Raw genomic sequence first — 22,664 nt, forward strand, 5'->3', positions numbered from 1 at the left:
AGCTGTCCCACGACTCTGTTCGCCGTTTCAGGATTCGCATTGTTTTGCTGCATCGGATCAGGATTCAGGCTTACGAACCACAGATTGGCTTTCTTACTCCACAGACACTGTCACTCGGAACTCTGCACGGATATTGGTACTTTGGACACTTTTTGCTAACGCTCAATGGATTGCTTTCAGATTTCCCCTTTCTGGCTCTTGACTTCTTGGACCCCTCGACCATTGACTCTACGTGATCAGTCCAAGCTCCCTTCGGCTACACCGGAACGGCTACAGGTTTCAGTCGGTACCGCCCATCTGGTACATGGCTGCCCGGATCTTTGACGCTCCCTCGCACCAGAACCCCAGGCACTATAGCACCATCCTGCTATACTTAGGTAAGAGAGTTTGCACACTTCTTCATATCAAAGTACTGTGTTTGCCTGTGCTAACCCTAGCTTCCTTTTAACAGCCTCTGGGGTCCTCGGCGTCATCAGATCCGGCGAACCATCAAACCACCTGTGGCCTCAAAGCTCGCACAGGGAGTTGCTTTACTTTCTCCCTGTGGGTGATTTGTGGACAGAGGCCCATTACTCTCCACTATGCGGCAAGTCTTGACATTGAGTTACAGGCACTTTCAGTTAAGCCACCCTTCACTGTGTTTCACAAGGACAAGGTTGTCCTTAGAGTTCGTCCTTCTTTTCTTCCGAAGGTGGCTTGGGATTTTTATTTGAGCCAGAAGGTTGTTCTTCCGGCGTTCTATCCTCCTCCACATCCTGGTAAGGAAGAGGAGAGGCTCCATAGGCTTGATCCTCGGAGAGCATTGAGCTTTTATATTTCACGCATGTCCCGGGTCAGAGTGGATGATCAACTTTTTATTGGTTACGCTGGAAAGCGTTTGGGACAAGCTGTGACGAAACAGACTTTGTCTCGTTGGATTATTTTGGCTATCTCCGAGTGTTACCGCTTGGCGGGTAAGGACCCTCCCGGCTGGCTTGCGGGCCCATTCTACCAGAGGAGTGGCTGCGTCTACTGCCCTGCAGAGGGGAGTTCCTATTCGTCACATCTGTGATGCAGCCACCTAGGCTTCAGTACATACTTTTGTACGTCACTACTCCCTCGATTCCATCAGAGGGCAAGATCTGGCCTTTGGCAAGGCAGTTCTCTATTCTGCAATTTGATTGGGCATGCTAAATTTGTATTCTAAATTCTTCCCCCACCTCCTTGCCTTGGTACTGCTTTGGGAGTCTGTCATAGATATGGAATACGTTGGAGGACCCAATCGCCTCGAAGAACAAGTTACTTTCTTACCTGGTAACGTTCTTTCGATGGGATGGTCTGACGACGTATTCCATATCGCTCCCTCCCTGCCTTCCCCGCTGCAGAATTTCTTTTGCGATTTCAGCTTGCGTTCCGCAAGGCCTTGTGTGTCTGACTGGCAGAAAACTGGTGGCACATGTTCTGGGAAAAAACTATAACTGAGGCTATGGGCGTTGTGTGTCCTACTTAGCACATCGGGTGACGTCGGCCGTCGGATGAGGTCCTCGGGGACGGCTCATCGACGCAGGACGCAGACACCAAAGAGTTTCCGAAGCAGCACAGCTGTGGACATTACCTGTCATAGGTATGGAATACGTCGTCGGACCATCCCATCGAAAGAACGTTACCAGGTAAGAAAGTAACTTGTTCTTTGGGCACGCAGGCCAACATCAACAAATTAGGCCCTGACTATTCTGCATTCAGCATAGACGAAAACCCCATCAATGTCTCTAGGGAAGTAAAAATGCTTGGTTTCTACCTTGATTCTACCATGTCTTTCACTAAACAGGTTAACTCCTTAGCGTCAACCACAGCCTACACCTGCAAATTAATAAGGGCAGGGAAGCCCTTCCTATCCAACGACAGCCTCATGATCCTGGCGAGAGCCTTAATACTCTCCTGTCTCGACTACTGCAATGCCCTGTATAGTAGTGCCAACAAAGCCATTACCCGAAGATTGCAAATTCTGCAAAATAATGCCCTAAAAGCTGCACTTAGCATAAAATAAAAGGGAGCATATCTCTTCTATTAGACGCCAACATAAATGGCTCTCTATTGAAAACAAAATCCATCAGAAAATGATTTCATTGACTCACAAAGCCCTTAACAATGTTGCCCCTAGCTACCTGATGGACAAAATCAAGAGAAAAACATCCACCAGACCTACAAGAACTGCCAACACCAATTGCCTGGTAGTACGAAAATTCAAGCTTACAAAATTGGTGGCATCAGCTTCCCTGTGACAGCCGCTAAACAATGGAATGCCTTGCCACATAACCTGAGAGCAGACCAACCCTTCTCACACTTCAGAAGGAATTCCATCAAACACATCAACTCAAATAATTTGTAGATACCCAAGTATCTCTAGCCCAACGTGCTTGTATAGATGTATTACTAGAAAACTATCAACAAATGTATATAACTCCAACATTGTTTGTAAATCTACTTCACCTTTGTACACTATCTCTATGTAATACTACATTATCGCTTTGTAATTATCTGCACACATTGTAAGTATGTAAATTGTATATTTCTTAACTTTATCACGGTTTCTATTCTTGTAACATTGTAAGCTTTGCATATTCTTTTCTGCTGCGCCCGGTTACCTTCGGGTCTGGCGCGCATTATAAATAAACAAAGTACGTCGGTCAGAACACACCTACTGAACTTTATGGACCAATCCCTAGCTCCGCCCTTCAATCCCCGGTGGTGATATGTGCTGGCTGCTAACTTCCGCCATGTTTTCAGACATGTACAGGATCAGAGCGTGACGACGGTACATTAAAGTACTATTCCCCTTTTCCCCCTTTAAGGTAGGCTCTGAAAAGAGCTGTTTTTTTTTTGCCCACATATCGTACAGACATGTGGTATTTTATGTATTTTTTTGTATTTTTTGTCCTTGCTTTACTCTTGCAAACATTACAGAACCTTCTCTAAAGCAAGCCTTATGTTCCAAAAGAACATCGCATTTCCCAAAGAAGATAGCGCAACACCATCTCCTTCAAAGTAATGCACATTGCTTGGAGCAATGTTATCGTGGCTACAAAAAAACATACCAACTTGTAGCATGAATGCACGCATGCCGCGATTGATGATGCACCTCCCGATGCTTTGATCTGGACAGAAAACAGAAGTGTTGTTCCATTGTACTCTCGGGAGTAAAGCAGAAAAATGTACTTTCGATGTTGGGAAGATGGTCATGAGTGCTTCAACCAACTGTGCCAAATCTGCCAACAAAGTATGTGAAGTTAGGTATCCCAAGTGCCAAGCACCTTAGTGCAAAATTACCACATGAGGAGTTGTCATTCTACGCATATCTCTGCAAACTTGCAGAATTGGCATCAGTGCCAGCGCTCCACACCCCCTCCACTCCTCGCACATCGAAATGGTGTGCCACATGCCTACTCTCGGCATAGTCTTGTAAGCCTTGCACAAAAATGTCTCCAAGCAGCAAAACCCTGACCCTCTCCACCTCTGCCATTTTTCAGTGTGCAAAAGACACACAAGAGTAATGTGAACATCTTATTGGCTGATGCCTACAGTCGTCTTTCCATGCAGGATGTGCTGTAGAAACCCGTATGTGACACGCTCTACCAACGGACAAGTATTACCTACGTGCGGCACTTAACTCTTACCCAGTCTATCCACCCTTTCTACAGCGGTACCAAAACAAGTCCCTCATTGGACACAACTAAGCGGGCGCACAGTCATCCACCAATCACATAGAACATCGCTAATTTTAACTCCGTCATCAACATTGCGCACTTCAAAATTACTGTCTATGATTCTTAATGGAAATCGCATACCATTGCAAAGCACCTACTTCACAAGCTACTGTGCAAGGATTGCAAATTTCTACATACAGCTCCATGCATGTCCACATGCATCAGTATAGAGTACAGGTATGTAGCTTTTAATCAGAGTACATGTGGCAGCCTTATGATTTAAAATAGACAAAATAATGCTGGTAAATGTCCATAGGGAACACATAACGCTCCCCCTTTTGAAGTGCAAGATTGCCGATTCGTCATTAACAAATCGCACGACTGCTTACTGTCTTCTGCATAACGTGTACATATGTTGCAAGCATGCCTATTTAGGCATAGCTCCCAACCATTTTTTGTCTTAAAGGCGGGTGAAATCAGCCGATTTTGTTTTTGGCGGGTGAGACGCCCATTGGAATGAATGGGCATGCAGGATGCTTGGCGGGTGAGTCTGCCCTTTACAAGACGGGTGACACCCGCCAAAAGCGTGTGAGTTGAGAAGTATAATTTAGGTCAGACCTCAATTTTGTATGTGGAAATGTCAAGAGTTCTGTTCTCTGTACTACCTACAGTAATGCTACTTGCAATGTGATCGTATGAGAATAGTAAGCGCTCCCGATTGTGGTGCTGACCTGTCCTTCGGAGGGTCTCCAGATTTTTGGACATTGTGCTTTTCATTAACAAGTACAAAATGTTTGCCCATCTAGTACTTTGCCCTGTCGCTTGCAAACCTCTCTCCTATGCATACTACACTTTGTAAAGAACAAAGCATTTGCAAACCATTAAAAAAAATGAAGTTATTTTGAAGGACTTTCAAGTGCCATATTGAAAGTAGTATGCAAAGACTGCACAGAGAGAAGTGAAATGTGCACATGGACTTGGTTGAAATATGAAAGTTCAATCCTCTGACGAAAGAAGTACAAGTAAAGTCTGCAGTATCATGACCGCTGCAAACACACAAAGTAATTGATATCGTTTTTTTTAATTCACAGTGAAGACTACTCTCCTGAGAATCAACAGCGTCTACACTGCAGACGACATATCCGAAGAAACCTGGTCATCTTGCACAAAAAAGTAAGTACAGTACAACCTTCATATTGTAAGGGCTGAGTGGGTTATTTGTTTATTTTGGGCACCAAAGGAAGCATTCATTTGTAAACCATTCTACCTACAAATATCCATTTATTAAACAAAGAATAACAGGTGGAATGGCTGACAAATCCCTGTGTGTTTGGTACTGAAATAACATCGGAAATCCTTAGGTTAGATTGTGAAAAAGTTGCGGTAGCAAGTTTTTGGCATTTCGGTTATTAATAATGGTTCTCGTCACAAGTAGGGCACTTTGTACTCTCATCTAAAGCACATTGTAGTAGTATACAAACAGTAAAGTAGCCTTACCAAATGATAGAGGTCACTGTACGTTGACGCACCATACCAAAGAGCTTCCCCATCACACTTATGCACACATGCACACATACATTGGACAACAGACCAAAGTATACTTTTTTTTTCTCAACAGACACCAAAGAATGCCTACCAGAAAGCAACTCCGTAGAAAGGAACGCAGAATTAGAGTAAATAAAAATGGAGGTGCCCAATGTAAGCATCCACCTGTTGTAGAGTTAGTGGAGAATCTTGGTACAAACCAGCTAATGCAGTTGGGTAACATAATAAAAGAAGTCTCAACTACCGAAACTGTACCTCCTCCATCAAAAAGTGTCACAAAACACAGAAATGTCAAAAAAACGGCTGCCAGTACAGCTAACAATGTTCCTAATAATCCTGATAGTGTAAGAAGAACCCATAGTAAAAAAGTATTTTAGCAAAAATGTTCCGTCACAGAGTTCTTCAGAATCTACTAAGGAGAGGACCAAAATCATCCTCATCCCTTAAAACGTACTGTAGAAAGTTAATTCTACAAGCACTTGTGGATAGTGCAATCCTTCTCAAAAGGAAGTTGTTCATATTAGTGTTAAATAGGATGAAAGCACTAACAAAACTAAGTACCAAACTACAAATGAAACTCGGCAATAAACTGAATGTGAACAAAAATAATTTTTTGCACGTTTGTGGTGGTGAATGGAGTCACACAACAACCACAGAGCCATATTTTAATGAAGAAGCATACAAACAAAATCAAACAAACACAATTGCCATCCAAAGCAGTGGACGAGGGTATGAGGAAATCAATACGATCATCATGGAACAAGAAACACTGCTTACAAAACTATCTTCTGAAAACTCAGAATTACCTCTCGATTCAGCAGAACCACACCGTCCAGTATACAAATGGCCGTGCACATCAATGTGCGCCATTCCAAACAAAGCTTTCAAATCTTTACGTTGGTTCCTCAATCGATATGTAAAAGGTAAAGACAAAAGTAAAATGAAAGTGCTGCAAAATATGGATATTTGTGCAGTGCAGAAAGACAGGCCCAGAAATGCAGACTAATGAATGTCCTTTTAGTCCTATTTGCAAAAGTACCTTCCATGATATCAAAAGAATATCGGTACATCATTCCAAAGTAAGAAATTTAGTGTATAAAATATACTATGCATAAAATATACTATGCAAAAAGTCCAGCTTCAGAATTAGGCAATTTAAATACCACTCTTCTGCATGGTACACCCAAATACTTACAAGAAGAAATGGACCGTATTCAGAAAAAGTATCTTGGAAGTGAGTGCCACGTAGAAAATGTTTTAGAGCATAGTAGCGACAATTCTGCACATAGCAACCTTCTATTGCACACATACAGAAAAGAAATACTAAAATTTAAAAGGTCTTTGGCTGAAGTACCAAACTATGTGTGTGTATGTTGCCGCAGAACGTTCTACAAAAGGAACACAAAAAATGTGGACATGGCATACAAAATAGAAAACAGTGAAGACTCTGAATGGTTTGAATTAGCGTTGTACCTTTTAGCTGAAAGCAAATATGAAATAACTGAACGCCTAATATGTTGCAGTTACTGTACTGCAAAATTAGACAACAACCACACTCCATCACGTGCAATTACAAATAATTTGGAATTGTTTACATTACCAAAAATCCTGCAACAGCTCAATTTGTATGAGAGCATAATAATTCAAATAGTTTGCCCATTTCAAGCAATTATACGCCTTCATCCAAAAACTGCAAATTTACCTTCCTCTGAATTGGTGAAAGGCATTTGTGGCAAAGTAGTTTACTTGCCATTAGATCTAACGGAAAATGTGCACACTCTAGGAGTGGAACGTTCAATAGAGCATTCGATAATAGTCTTGGTAAATGGAGTACCAACAAAGGACAACATTTTTTGCCAACAATTAGTGGACTTACACTAAGTTAGACAAGCATTGCAATATCTAAAAGAATAATGAGTACTACAAGGAAATAAATATTGATGAAAGTTTAAGACTAACAACTGAAATAATTCAAGAGCCATCAGAAACTGGACAATTCGAACTTCTGGATCCAGCTACAGTATCCACTCTTTTTGGACCATTACACAATTCATCCATTGCATTCCAATGAAAGCATAGATGATGCACTAGGAACTTACCAAATGCAACAAACCAAAGAGTCACCAATGAATATTTGGGAAAAAAGTATAGAAGCATGTGCTTTTCCACTATTTTATACTGGCAAAGGTGGGAGATGCGATGATAGACCCACTCAGATTGGGGCATTAGAATACCGCTCATTACGAATGTATTCGCAAGATCCCAGATTTAGACAAAATGTGGAAGACCTATTCCACCTACTCTATGAAAGTGAATGTTATGGAGTTGCATACATTCTTAAATCTGGAACGCACTTTCAAAATGTCAGCTACGCAGTTAATACAAAAAGTACAAGAAAAAGATGAGGTTTTACAATCCAGTATAACAAATTTGTTTGCAAATATGCGTGGTACAAAGGAATACTGGTTTAGACGGCACATAGACGTGTGTTGCATGATCAGAAACCTTGGACCACCAACTTGGTTTGTTATGCTAAATTGTGCAGAATATGCATGGGAAGATTTACATGAGTTCCTACGCATAGCAAACAGCAACAAAAACAAAATAGATATATTAACACCTGGATAACTTTGCTCTCTAGATCCAGTTAATGTCTCAAGATATTTCCATCATCGTTTCATTGCAATGCTACACTTTATTTGCAATACAACTGTTCCTCCCCTTGGATAAGTGCAACACCTCTTTTGGAGAAAAGAATATCAAGCGAGAGGAGCAGTACATATTCACATGCTGTTATGGATCAAAGGTGCACTGAAATTTGGGCACGACAGTGATGGCACTGTTTTGCAGTTTATCCAAAAATATGTCACATGCGAAATCCCTTCACAACAGACATAGTGAGTTGCATGGGCAGATTTTACAATTTCAAAGACACACATGTGGCAAATATTGTCACAGTAAATACAAAAACAAAGGTAAATATTACACCAAATGCCGCTTTGGTTTCCATAGACCAGTTACAGAAACAGGTGAAGTAAACCACTTCATGTCTTCAGTTCGACATAGCGTTAAAGGTAAATCACCTAAAAACACGTATTACATAACGTAAATGTGCAGTACTTTGCAGACAATTCAACTGCTGTTGCACGATATGTTACAGCCTATTTAACAAAAGCAGAAAAAACAGAACTTCAAGACCTCTGGGATGACCTAGCATCAGACAAAACATTATCGCAGAAATTGTACAGCCTAGGCATAAAAATGCTCTCTCATAGAGAATGTGGGGCCTATGAAGCAGCAGATTGTTTAACCGGCACTGCTTTGTATGGAAAATCAGACAACATAGTATGGCTCAGTCTTGGTCCTGCAAAATCTAGAAAGAGTGCTAAAATCATATGAGGACATAGAAACAATTGCCAGAAATGATCCCAACAGCCAAGACATTCTAAAAAACAATTTACTGGACACATACTATCGGAACAGGAGTACCACTCTACCACATAGCTCAAAACTTTGCATACAAAAATAATGTAAAACCCGATGAAGGCAAACGTAGATATAGAGTGACCCATTGTGAAAGGAGCTTAGTGAAACTTAACAAACGAAGCTTAATTAATCATGTGAAATTGTCATTAAAAACTCCTCAACAGAAAGAACTATATTACATGTCTGTGTTACAACTTTTCAAACCATGGAGAAAAGAGGAAGACATATTAGATAATTATGACTGCTATGAAGATGCTTTCAAAGCAAATGAAAGCACTATCACCGATGTCAACTTTACGCAGCACAAAACAATGTTACACAATGAGCAGCAAAAGGAAGAAGAAATTCAGGCCCAACTAGATAAAGACTCTTCCGACAGTAGTCAACCTTCTGTAACAGGAAGTCAAGAACCATTAGGACAACCACTAATCGCAAATGAGGCTGAAGTTGCTATGGCAGAAGTAGAAAACACCATGTATCCGTATCAAGAAGATACAGAAGACTTAACTGTACAATAAGCAAAACTTAACAACGATCAGCGCACCATTTTTGAAGGCTAAAAAAACAAATTGTGCATGGTGTACAACACGAAAATAAAGACTGTACCTGCCAAAATTACAAACCTATACTGCTGTACGTCCGTGATGAAGCTGGTTCAGGGAAAACATTCTTAATCAAAATTATCAGCAAGTTCCTTGAACAATTGACAAACGACAAACTGTCAGCTGTTGTCACAGCTCCCACAGGTTTAGCTGCCTGCAACATAGGCAGTGTGACTTTACACCGATTACTACTGCTTCCAGTAGAGCCTCAAAATAAATTAAGACTACTACAAACTTTATGCAGAAGCTGCAATGGAATTACGTAGAGTATTGAAACAAATGAAAATGCTACTAATAGATGAAGTGAGCATGGTCTCCAATCTAATGTTGGCTTTGATTCATCTCAGATAGCAAGAAGTACTTAAAAGTAATAACGAAGAACTCTTTTCAGGGAAACACATTATCGTTTTCAGAGATCTTCTAAAATTGACACCAGTGAAAGGTGAACCGATTTTTAAAACCTTAGGCCACAAACTCTGCCGGAAAACTGTTGGTAGCATAGGTAATGTTAACCTTTGGCAACATTTCCAATGCAGAGAATTAACTGAGAACATGCGGCAATCTGCAGATCTCACTTATGCCAACATCTTAAAGTATTAGAGTTGGTGTATTATCGCAAGAAGCACAAGCTGTATTGAAAAAGCGGCATATACGTGCCCTTTATGGCGATAATGCATGTGCAACTGATGTTATGGAACAAATTGCGCACAAAAATGTCAATTGTATGGCCTTAATGCCAACTCTTGCATGCTGTTTCAAATTCAATGAAACCATGTTAAAGATAGAAATGCAAGCAATGATAGAAATGAGTGCCATAGACAAACTAGACGTGCATGGTTTGACAGCACCCATGTGTGAGCAAGCCACAACAAGACTAAATAGTTTAGAAAATTCAATCTCCAACACAGCTGTGTTGGAAAAAATATTGAAATTCTCATTAAATTGTAGAGTAATGCTTAAACGTAACCTTGACATAGAGCAATGGCTAGTTAATGGAGCACTGGGCACAGTTGTTGGCTTTCAGTCATACCCACGTGATAGCAACATTCAGTTTGTAAATATTCGCTTTGATAAAGTTTCAGAAGTGAAAAGGATAGGGCGCTCAATGGCTCGATTCCTTCTCTTCATAGACATCCATGTACGTAGAGAGCAATTTTCTCTAACTCTTGCATATGCATATTACCATTCCTAAATCCCAAGGTCTTACCCTAGAGAAAGCATTGATGGATATAGGAAAGACAGTGTTCACGGAAGGCATGAGCTACGCAGCATTATCACGCTTACGTACACTTGACGGTCTATTGCTAATAAACTTAGATTCAACTAAAGTCAAAGCTCATATTCCTTGCATTCTAGAATACAATAGATTGCGTTCACTGTACACCCCTCATCTGAAACAATACGCTGTTCCAGATAAAGTGAAACGTGGTAAAAGAAAAGTAAATAAAAAGTAATGCAACAGGAAATTCCTCAAAAAAAGAAAAGAAGCTAAAGTTTAATCAATTGCCGCAAACCTAGGAGAACCTATTAAGGAATGTAAACCAGGCACGTCGGCAAAGAAGCAACAGAAAAACCGAAAAATGCACTCGGATACAGAACTTGCTGGCCCATTCAAATTTACAAATGAAAGTGGGGTAAGTTGCTATGCAAATGTAGCAATGAATATTCTATTTCAATTGCCACCAATTGTTAACAATATTTACCTGCACAGCACAGACCAATTGTGTTTTCAAATGTTAGTGCTGCATAGAAATGCAACAAGCAATCCTGACAACACATACAGTGTTCATGTAGTAAGGCAACAATTGGACCACTGTGCTGGAATGGTGAGATTCACTATGAACTCACAAGAATTTCTAATGTACATACTATTAGTATTGGAAAACAAAAGGATACCTGTAAATGAAATCTTCCAAATTTCGTGCATGTGGAAACATACATGCACTCTCTGTAACAGTGATACAGGAAGAAATCCCAAATGAGCGATTTGTGTATATTTCCATACCAAATTGTGAGAGCATTCCATTTCAGCAACTTGTACAAAATGCAAACCATGGCAGATTATGTAGTATTTGCAATTCAGACAATCGCTCTACCTTACTGATACAATCACATAGTGCCTACATAATACTTATGCTTCTACGTTATAATGCAGATGGCACCAAAAACAACTGCAAACTGACTCGATTCACACACGGTCAAGTGTCACTTGGAAAGAAAACCTTTACAACAGTAGGAACAATCTACCATGCAGGAGCTACAACCATTGCAGGTCACTACACTGCATACATTAAAAAGAATTCTGGATGGTTTGAATGTAATGATAGCACCATTACTCTAAAGCGGAGGTTGCCAGCTAACCTAACGAATGCGTATTTAATGTTCTTGAAGCCAAAATTTACGAAATAATGTGTACTTCAAAATTGTCAACAAAGTATGTCAAAGACTACAAGCAGTTAGAATACGCCCACAGGTATCTAAGAATGACACAAATAAATGATTATCACAGATCGTTGGAAACAAATGCACAGGCAGAATACACCTATACGTATCTAACTGTTGTTAAAAATCATCAGGAAGGCAACAAAGAAAACAGTAATGGGAAAGATAAAGGAAACGGGATGTAACAACGACTCAAATGAATGAGTATCAAAAATCTGTAGGAACAAATGCTCAGTCAGAATACGCCTACAGGTATCGAACTGTTGTTAAAAATGGGCAGGAAGGCAACAAACATAACATTGTTCAGAAAAATGAACAAAACACTGAAAGGAAAAAATGAAGTACTTAGTTCCATAAGAAATGAAGGTTTTTTTTAATCCGACAAGGATTTTCTTACTCCAGACCCAAGAATTAGAAAAGCAAACACAGAAACTGAGCGCAATGCACAGTCCACTGGTTTGTAAACTAAATAAGAGGGTCTAAAAAAAAAAAAGTTAACTGTCTATTATGCAATGTGGTAAATTTGGAAAAACTGCAAACACTAACACACCTTTTTCTTTCATCACAGAAATGGAAAAAGTGATACTTCCGCCAAGTACGATAACCAATTTGAAAAAAAGTATATGGATTCTGAACAAAGTAAGGAGTAAGTATATTGGCAGGCATTTTCTACACTTGGGAATCTACTCGTCTAATCTATGGTAGTAATATGCTGCAGTGCCTGTAGGCTGCCCCTTCATCTGCGGTGAGTAACCTACCACCTACGCCTTACAACCAAGTTTCAAGGAGTACAGTTCCTATCCACAACCATCGCTGCATATGTGAAACCATGGTCCTTGTAAATTAGCTGCTTATAAATTTACTTTTCGGACCATCGTCTGCAGCCATGAAGTGAAGAAACAAGGGCATCAACACAACCACAATCCACCACACCCATATTAACTTGTAACTCCACTGCTTATGACTTCAGTCTTGCGTGCATGGGCTTTAGCCATGCACCCATGACTGCAGGGTCTCCCCACAACCACCTCAGTGATGTGGGGGTTATTCTATAGGTGTGTTATCCTTCAGTACCTTTGCCCAGAGGCTTCCCTCCTAGGTGTAGGTCTGCAGATCTTACATGGGATGGGTGTGCAGTGTCTTCCAAGTCTAGTACTTACCACTTTGTTCTTGGTTGCATGGTCTTCGGCCATGCACCCAAGACTGCACGCACTCCCCACAACTTGCCAATCAAAACGCAACACTAGGGGTGTGTGCATGGGTGGCACATGTGGCGGCGGTTGTGGCCAGGGCCTACAGTCTTGTAAGTAAGGCCTTCGGCCGACGGCCATGCATCCAAGACTCTAGGCCCTGGCCCCAACCACCGTAGCATGGGGCACCCATGGCGACGTACTAATGAATATAATAGCCATTGGAAACAGTAATGTATTCACAGCATGTTGGCAATTTCAATGTTCCCTAACACCACACGTGTCCCTACAAATGTAACAACTCCCCCATGCAGTGCACAGGCTCAAATACTGGCCATATTGGAGCCATCCTTTTCTGTGCGTACCAGGAGACATAGAACATACGTCATTAAGTACGTATAAGTGTACTGTGCGTACAAGATGTCCATACACATTACATCATGACAAGCGACCCCCAGAACAAGTGCATTAATCACCCATATGTTAAGACTGTAGCCCCTGGCCACAACCACCATAGCATGTGCCACCCATGGCGACGTACTAATGAATATAATAATAGCCATTGGGAAAAATAATGCGTTCACGGCATGTTATCAATTTCAATGTTGCCTACCTATACCTGTGTGCTTTCAACAGTTAAAAATGTCCTGTCCACATGGACTAAAGTTTTAAAATGTCCTGCCCACTACATGGACTGAAGTGCTATTGTTATTACCCCTCACATTTACTGTACGTACAAGGTGTCCATACAAATTGCATCATGACGGCCGAAGAACAAATGCATAGATCACCCATTTCTTGCTGTCTGAAACTTTCCCAATGCTCTATGACACAGCAAAATAAGTTAATGAAAAAAGCATATGTACGCTGGTTGTTGCTGCGCTTTCCGCGGATCCAAGATGACAGGCGCATCCAAACCATCTAACACAGAACCCGTCTCGGAGCAGCCAATGGGCAGAGACGTCGAGTGTCCGCGGTCATGATGGCAGCCCCTTAGCCAATCGGTTTCTTGTTCGTCGACCGAACAGGGAAGTGTGACTGCGGAGCGAACATAGATATCATTAATTATTCAGACCTACTTTTTCATAATTATAAAGTAATGTACTGCACGTATGGTGACAAAATTTACAAAAGCACGCTTTCTGGACCAAGCCCCTGTACCTGCCGCAGATTTCGTCAAAATCCGTCCAGCAGTTTCACCTGTAGCCGTGTGCAAAGTTTTTTCCCCCATCCAGTCTATGGGAAAAAAAGAAGTTTTGGGACCCCCTCCCCCTATAACGCCGCTCCCTCTGGACAAATTCTCACCAAACTTTACAAAAAAATGAAGAGTGGACCATATACTTCTTTTGCAAAATATGGTGAGGATTCGTCCAGGGGGAGCGTAGTTATAAGCCGCCCAAAAAGTGCTCTTCCTATGGAAACAGCAACTTAACCATAACTACATGGTGTAGTGAGGTGGAACGGGGAGCTGTTGTATTCCGACCCTGTGCAGGTGATGCAAGTGTTGAAGGGAGCGGTAAGAGTATGTGGTCGGCAAGTTTGGAATATGCTAGAGTGGCACCTACCGAATGGATCTAAACAAATCCCAAAAATGAAAAGAATCAATTTGTACATAGTTAACCCCTTCAGTGCCAAGGGCGGGGTATCTCGTCCTTGGAATTGCATACGCAGTGCCAAGGACGAGATAGTTTGTCATTTTTGGCACCTTGTTTTGAGCGATTCCTGCAAAGCAGGGATCGCTCAAAACTGTAACCCAACCCCCGCGCTATGTGAGGGGGAGGGTCCCCCCTCACTGCCAGGAGGCTGGATTACCTTCAGTTTCACGTCGGCGATCGAGGTGGGTATCGTTGGAAAGGGTGCGCGATCCGTGGGCAGCAATGTCACTGGATCAATAGAGATCTGTTTGTGATGCGAGGGGGCTGCTTACTAGGTAAGCGGCCCCCTTTCCGCTAGCGCTGGAGACCCCCTGGGGGCAGATGATCACTGACCCCAGGGGTGAAAATGAAAAAAGAAAAAAAAAATCGAAGGAAGGGGCAAGGTGGGGAGGGGGTCTGTGGCCCCCTAGGCCACCACGGATATAGGAAAACGAGGTGTCTCTGAGATTCTCCCCTTTCCAACGACACCATGTATACGAGGCATTGCTGGTTACGGATCTGCGCAGAGCGCTCGATCCCTGACCAGCAACCCACTGGACCACCAGGGATAAGTTTGTGATGTGGGGGGAGGGGAGCTGCTTACAGTAAGCAGCCCTCTCCCCCGCCCCCAAAGCATGGGGGCACATAGTGCACAACCCTGGGGGCAGATGGCTGATCATCTGCCCCCAGGGAAGGGGGCTAAAAAAATTAAAATAAAAATAAAAAAATAAATAGAACGGGGATGGGAGTGGGGGGGCCTGGGATTTTTTTGCCCCCCTGAAATGGTGGTGGCCCTTCCCCTCCCACACCAAGTGTAAAGGGGGGGGCACCCCTTGTAGCCCTCCCTGGGGGCAGATTTATGCCCCCAGGCAGGAGTACATGAGGTGCCCCCCCCCATCCAATTGGGGGGTGGGGGTGAGGGCCACCAGGAATTAGTGTGCAGCCATTTTTGTGGGCCATCTCCCCCCACCCCAAATGGAGGGTGGTGTACCTCACGCAGCCGTTTGTAGGTGGCCCAGGGAGGCCTGCATGAGGTGCCCCCGCCACCCATTTGGGGTGAGAGGGGAGAGGACCCCCAAAAATGGAGGGGCAGGCCCCCCAGTGGGTGGGGTAGTAAGGTTTGGGCACCCCGGGGCCAGATTGGCACATCAATGTGCCTCTCCACCAAGGGGAGTTGGGTTACCAAAGGAAAAAAGTGAAAATGGTGGAACGCTTTTTAGGGGTGGCTGTTTTTCTTGGTGGTTTGGACTCCCGAGGCCCATATCTGTATGATGTGCCCGTCTGCAGAGAGTGTGAAATTCATGTGTGAAAACAGACTTGGCGTTAATTGTGTTTTAGGCTTTCCCCTGGACGCCCAGGTAGGTGCACCCACACATGTGAGGTACCGTTTTCATCGGGACACCTTTGGGAATGCGGGACGGTAGGCCATGTGTTGTTGGCGGCGTGTTTCGATGGGTGAGCCGAGTGAAATGTGCGGAAAATGCATTTTTTTTCCACACATTTCGGACTTTGCTGGGGTGTCTGGGTAATAAATTATGGGCCGATTTGCGCAAATCATACCTCTGCGGATTCCCACGGATGTCCTCTTTTCAGAAATGCATGGGGTTCCCTGTTTTCCTTGGCGACTTGGACACCCGACGTCCATATCTGTATGATGTGCCTATCTGCAGAGAGTGTGAAATTGAGGTGTGAAAACAGACTTGGGGTTACTTGTGTTTTAGGCTTTCCCCTTGGTGCCAAGGAAGGTGCACCCACACATGTGAGATACCGTTTACATCTGGACACCTGTGGGAACGCGGGAAGGTATAACAATTGTTGTGTTTGTGTGGTTTTCATAACGTTTTGACCCATTTGCTGGTGCCCTTTGTCACACAACCCTTTCATTTCCCAAATGTGACCTATATTTTGTCGCTGCTTTAGGCACCATACACTTTTGTAACCTACACAAGTCACCTACCCTTGAAAAGGTCTGCCTGTGCTCTTTCAAAAAATGTATGCTTGCCGTTCCTCACCACATTGGTTTTCCCGATTTACACATGCTAAGTGCGTCTGTTCAGGCAGTGAGCATAAAACTCCTGTGTACCATGGCTCAGCGTTTGGCTTGTGGTATTGCCTGTTTTGTAAAACACTACAAAAAATGTGTGCTTTCCCAACTGCAAGAGTCAGGGGTAATGTAGCCGAGCATTGCTTTTCTCAAAATTCATAGAAGCCATTGCCAAGCCAACCATGTCCACCACATACCTTTTTTACCTATTTTTCGGTCATTTTCCCGCTTTTCCCCCAATCTATGGCATTTACCCCCACCTAGTTGTTGCCTGACCTACGCAAATCACCCCTTCCTAAACTTGGAATTTTGTCTACTTTTCAGAAATATATGACTTTCTGTCCTCCAATTCGGCTTTCCTACCCTTTTCTTCCATTCCGTCCATGCATGTCCAATTGGCAAAAATGTCCAAAATCGCCTACCTCTCACAAAACGGTTGATGACCACATCAAAATATTTTTTTTTTCGTTTCCACTCAACCTGTTCTTGAAAGTCAGGAAATTGGGGAATTCAGCACAGCAAACCATTTGTTCCTAGCTCTTACAAGGAAAAGACCACAGGCTTCTTTGTACATCATTTTATTCGCATTTTTTGTAAAACCCAAAATGTTTGCCCTTTTTGGTTATTTTGTCTCACCCCCCCTCCAGCAACCTAGTATTCCTGGGTTGCGTTACGACCGGCTACATGTGGGAAAAAAAGGAGCCAAATTTGGCCAAGATATCTCATGTAACAAAAAAGTTACAAGCCATTGAATGGCCACCTACCGAAATCACCAAAAAAGGCCTTGGCACTACCCATGGCACTTAAAGGGTTAAGGAAAGACGTGTTGTATTGTCAATTCTCATTTTTGTGTTGTGCATCTCGTACCTTTTGGATGCTGGGGTTCCGGAACCTGGGGGGTGAACTGTTTATGCTGCAACCGGAGTCAGTTGGGGTTGGAGCAGAGTTGACTGGAGCGGGGGCGGTGGGGGGAGGGAGGGGTTTGCTGTCAGGATATCCTGTCTTCTATAAATACGCAAGAGAATCCTTGCCTGAACCTGGTGAGCGTCTTCATTTCAGGTACTAATGTTCACGAATTGGTTAATAGTACTACGAAAGTCCAGAAGAAACTGTATGGTAGCGATTGGTGCTTAACCACTGATAAATTAAATTCCTACTGATGGTACTCTGAATATTCAAAATTCATTAGGAAAAGGTTAACTTGATCAAAGTACATTTGTGTCCCTGTAATAAAGTGAGGGGGTGGTATATTAGATTTAAATTAAACCAGCTACCAACACTCAATTTTCTTGGGCCGAGAATGTGTATTAAAAAAAAGACAAAAAAAATCTATTGCACCCACACTAGCCATCCGAGACATGGGAATCTTGATAGATTTGTATACTCTTCCTTTGTCGATGTGGGAGAGGGCCTTTGGACAAGGATGATACTTGGAGGAAATGTTTCCCTGCAGTAGCCCTTTTGTATGTTCTTAACAGGCCTTTTTGTATGATGTATTATCTTTTTAAACCCAGGATCGTGATTTCGCCAAACAGCACTATTAATGGTCTTAACTACACATTTTATATGATGTTCTTAAGGGATCCAATTTTAAACTGAAAATTCCTGAATTGATTTGACTTTGTATTGTATGGATTGTCATGAATAGTGCTATGTATTTGAAACAATGTTGAATGTATTTTTCTCTTTAAAAAAAAATAAATGTATTATTTTGATTTTTGTGATTTCTGTAACACAATTTAAAGAAAAATTTTAATTCAGTTTCTTGTGGGTTAGTATTCCAGAGTATGATCATTGCTAGCACTCCATGAAGCTGCTTTTCATTGTGTAAATAGATCCATTCGGTGTTTGCCCCTGCACTGTGCAAGCTAAGGTAACAAAACATATTAGAGTATGGAAACTAGGAACACTGAAGTTGTTGGTAAATATGCATCACCTTTCCCAATGCCACACCACATGCACAGTATTTCCCCTCTTGCAACCAGCACTACGCATCCACTGTACCTGGCCATTATCAATTTACATCTTTTGTTCATCCATAAACTTTCAATAAGCCATCTTCCCTTGCATCACACTTATGTTGTCTCCCACTCTGTCTTGTCCAGAAACCTAGATTCACTGCTGCGTTTGCCCTTCTCTCTATTGATGTGCAATATTTCGATCGCACTTTGCCCACATTATTTCGCTACTTAAATCTACTTTACGTAGTTCATAGCACAGCATAATTGTAAGCCTTTGCCTAAATCCCCTTTGTACTGCACCTTATTTCGGGACACATTGAGTCAGATGGTTTCATCAGCATAACTACTCTTAGGTTTGTTTGTCATTTGTGTTTATCACCCTTGTAGAGAGCGCTTAATACTTTCCAATAATAACAGCTTGCTTTGCTCCTAATTTTTCTTTTAGTTTACAAAGATGCAGAACCCCAATTAACCCGTACCATGTTCTATATATACTGTATCCTCTTGTGATTTGATATTTCGACCACAGTGTAAATAATGCTTGCACATGCCCTTGAGTTAAGGAGACTTTATTTTGTTGTCCAGGCTTACAGAGTCCGGTTTATCGATGGTGGACTGGCACCTGGTGAAGGAGATGAAACCCCCATCTACACAAGCTGAGTGGGAGGCTGAGTTCCAGAAATACCAGCAGTTCCCAGAATTCAAAATGTAAGCTTTGTAAAAGTAGCAGATGAAGTATGTAGCCAATGGTTTCAAGCGATCTTGCGTTGTGGTTATGGTCACTGTGTACATGGCCTTTCAACATCGTTGATGACCAGTTGCTAAAAGGTGCAAATTGGAGTAAGGCTGTGAGCCCCTCCTCAAGAGTTTACCCGCCTGGAACAAAGACCAAGAATGAGACACATTCACAGAACATAGTCGCATGATACATTTATTAGCATGAAGCAAAGCACTCGAGTGGAGTGAGGCGACAACATGTGTTTTGCTAGTGCTCTCTGACTTACTCACAAACGTCAGCTCTTTAAATATAGTTTTTTCAGCTGCGATAGAATGCCACATAAATAGCACAGGCTCCTTAACAGACAAATCACTGGCAGGGTGAACAGAAAGTCTAGTGAGTAATTGTAGCAGAGAACAAATAAGACACCTGCTGGTATTTGTGCATGCTATTTTGACTGAAGCCTTTTTCTTAGCTGCAGCCTTTATAAATAAATGCTGTGTATACCTGCTATCCACTCTGTAACTGTTCTGACTTTTAGCACCTTGCTCTACAACCAAATTAGTGTTTCCTCAGCTCTAACTTGGCATGTGCTTAATTCCGAACTAACTCCTCTGCCTATTACGATATGCGCACCACGTCATCTGCTTAACTACCGCCTTGCCTTGCTGCATACAGCTGCCTCACCGGATTATGCTATCCTGGCCTATTCATATCTCGTGTGCACTGTATCCTATGATGTGTATTCTGCCCCAGGGTCAATAACTATCCACCTATGACTATTGCTGTACCCTATGATCGCTATCAGTATACACTGATTTGTGTCATGCCATTTGGTCACTACAGACCTCACCCGTCTTACTATAGCTGACTTTATTACCACAGCACTATAGGGGTCTCTCCGTGTTCTGCCTTCACCAAGCTTATGTCTTGACTAACCTGCAAGGCTATTGTACCATGCCTTATGTGTTGTGTCTTATAGTCGCTAATGGACTACTGTGTTGTGCCTTATGGTCGCTAATGGACCACTGTGTTGTGCCTTATGGTCACTAACGGACCACTGCAATTGTGTTGTGACTTATGGTCGCTAATGGACCACTGTGTTGTGCCTTATGGTCGCTAACGGACCACTGCAATTGTGTTGTGCCTTATGGTCGCTAACGGACCACTGTGTTGTGCCTTATGGTCGGTAACGGACCACTATGTTGTGCCTTATGGTCGCTAACGGACCACTGTGTTGTGCCTTATGGTCGCTAACGGACCACTGTGTTGTGCCTTATGGTCGCTAACAGACCACTATGTTGTGCCTTATGGTCGCTAACAGACCACTGTGTTGTGCCTTATGGTCGCTAACGGACCACTGTGCTGTGCCTTATGGTCACTAACGGACCACTGTGTTGTGCCTTATGGTCGCTAACGGACCACTGTACTGTGCCTTATGGTCGCTAACGGACCACTGCAATTGTGTTGCGCCTTATGGTCGCTATCGGACCACTGTGTTGTGCCTTATGGTCGCTAACGGACCACTGAAATTGTGTAGTGCCTTATGGTCGCTAACGGACCACTGTAATTGTGTTGTGCCTTACGGTCGCTAACGGACCACTGTAATTTTGTTGTGCCTAATGGCCGCTAACGGACCACTGTAATTGTGCTGTGCCTTATGGTCGCCCTCTTGGTCACTATCAGACCACTTGCTCCTAGACTATACTAGGTCAACATGCCCCTCACCAACAGTCTAATTGCTATAAACTCACCCATGTACACTTTCAGTGTCCTACTCACTAGATTACTGCCCACCTTTCTCCTCCTTATACTGCACTCTGGTTGGACCGTACTTAACCACACCATCGCCCCCGTCCTCCACTTTCACCTACATCACACCACAACTATGCCATCCTACGCTCACCACACCAACCCCTACCTCAACAACCCAGCCCTTTGGATCCAACACTTTGCTACTAGACCTTTACCAAACATACCTTGCTCCATCACCCTGAGAAATGCCAGACTTGGCTCGCGACTCACCCACGCTTCCCATCACTCAGCGCATCGTAACAAACTGCCTCAGACCCCTACACCGTCCACACTTACGCCAAATCTTCCACCATCCCTTTCCAATCCCCCCAATTTAAGCAACATCAAAGGTGCGTTAATCAATGCCAGATCTCTCTCGGCTCACGCCCTAGAAGTAGCTGACCTCATCCTCGACCTTGACTTTATCGCTATTAGCGAAACCTGGCTCCATCCTGCCTCAGGTCCTTTTCTCTCCCTCGCCATCCCTCCAGACTATAACATTATCAGACATGATCGTAATTCTAATCAGTCCAAAGGTGGTGGCATTGCCATCATCCACAAAAATGCCCTAAACCTCCACCTCTCTGCCACGCACCACTTTTCCACTCTGGAAGCACTGACAGCTAAATTAGCTGTTACCCCTAACCACTCTATCACCTTCCATCTACTCTACCGGCCACCTGACCCGCTATCCACTTTCACGGAGGACATCTCTAACATCATCACTCACAACACTAAAACCAATTCCCAGGTCACGATATTGGGGGATTTCAACCTAGGTCTTTCTGACCCCAAGGACACTGCTGCCATGACTATTGACAATATCCTTATGAATGCTGGATTCACACAGTTCATAAACCAACCTACCGACGACAAGGGTAGAACCCTTGATTGGCTAGCCGCCCATAATTTTCCATCAACATCACCTCCAACCAACAGTGCTCATGGACTGACCACAACTTAATTACATTCAATATCGAGTCCAAATCTGTCAGCCTCTCTCCTAGCATTGCACCTGCTACGGCCACTCGCAATAAACATAACATCACCTGCGACAGACTCCTCCCTCTCCTCCTTCCGGCTCTCAATGACCAGGCTCTCTCATGCTCTGACCCCACGGCCTTGGTTGACGCCTTTAATCGGGCTATGCTTAAAGCCTTAGACACCATCGCACCCTCTAAACTGAGAAAATCCAAACCTCGAGCCCACCTGAACTCCTGGTTCACACCCCAGCTTAGAACATTACGCAAAGATAAACGAATTGCGGAATCTCACTGGAAAAGTAACCACTCTCCAGCCAACAAATCGTGTCTACTCTTGGCCACCCTTAATTACAAGGAAGCCATACTCCAGGCAAAAAAAGACACATACAATAAACGCATCCAACAAGCCAAATCCAACACCAAAGAACTGTTTAAAATCCTAAAAGAACTTGAAACTCCTGTTACTGCACCTGGTGCTCCAAAATCCAAGAGGCTCTCCTAGGCAAGATTGCCACTCTTCAAATTAAAATCAACAACAAACAAACTAGCCTTCAATCTAACCCTCTACCGATCCTTACACCT

The 22,664-nt window shown here is 43.0% G+C and overlaps 1 protein-coding gene across 1 annotated transcript in view; it reads left to right on the forward strand.

Annotated features, from left to right (window-relative positions):
• The window catches only part of COX15 (cytochrome c oxidase assembly homolog COX15), a 301,085-nt gene that overhangs the window by 70,662 nt on the left and 207,759 nt on the right, over positions 1–22,664 (forward strand). The window contains exon 3 of the mRNA XM_069611522.1: positions 19,173–19,295. Within this exon, the coding sequence (XP_069467623.1) occupies positions 19,173–19,295 (123 nt within the window). The remainder of the gene's footprint in view (positions 1–19,172; positions 19,296–22,664) is intronic.

This window comes from Ambystoma mexicanum, chromosome 8 (genome assembly GCF_040938575.1).
Source record: "Ambystoma mexicanum isolate Mex_15411 chromosome 8, UKY_AmexF1_1, whole genome shotgun sequence".
Lineage (NCBI taxonomy): Eukaryota > Metazoa > Chordata > Amphibia > Caudata > Ambystomatidae > Ambystoma > Ambystoma mexicanum.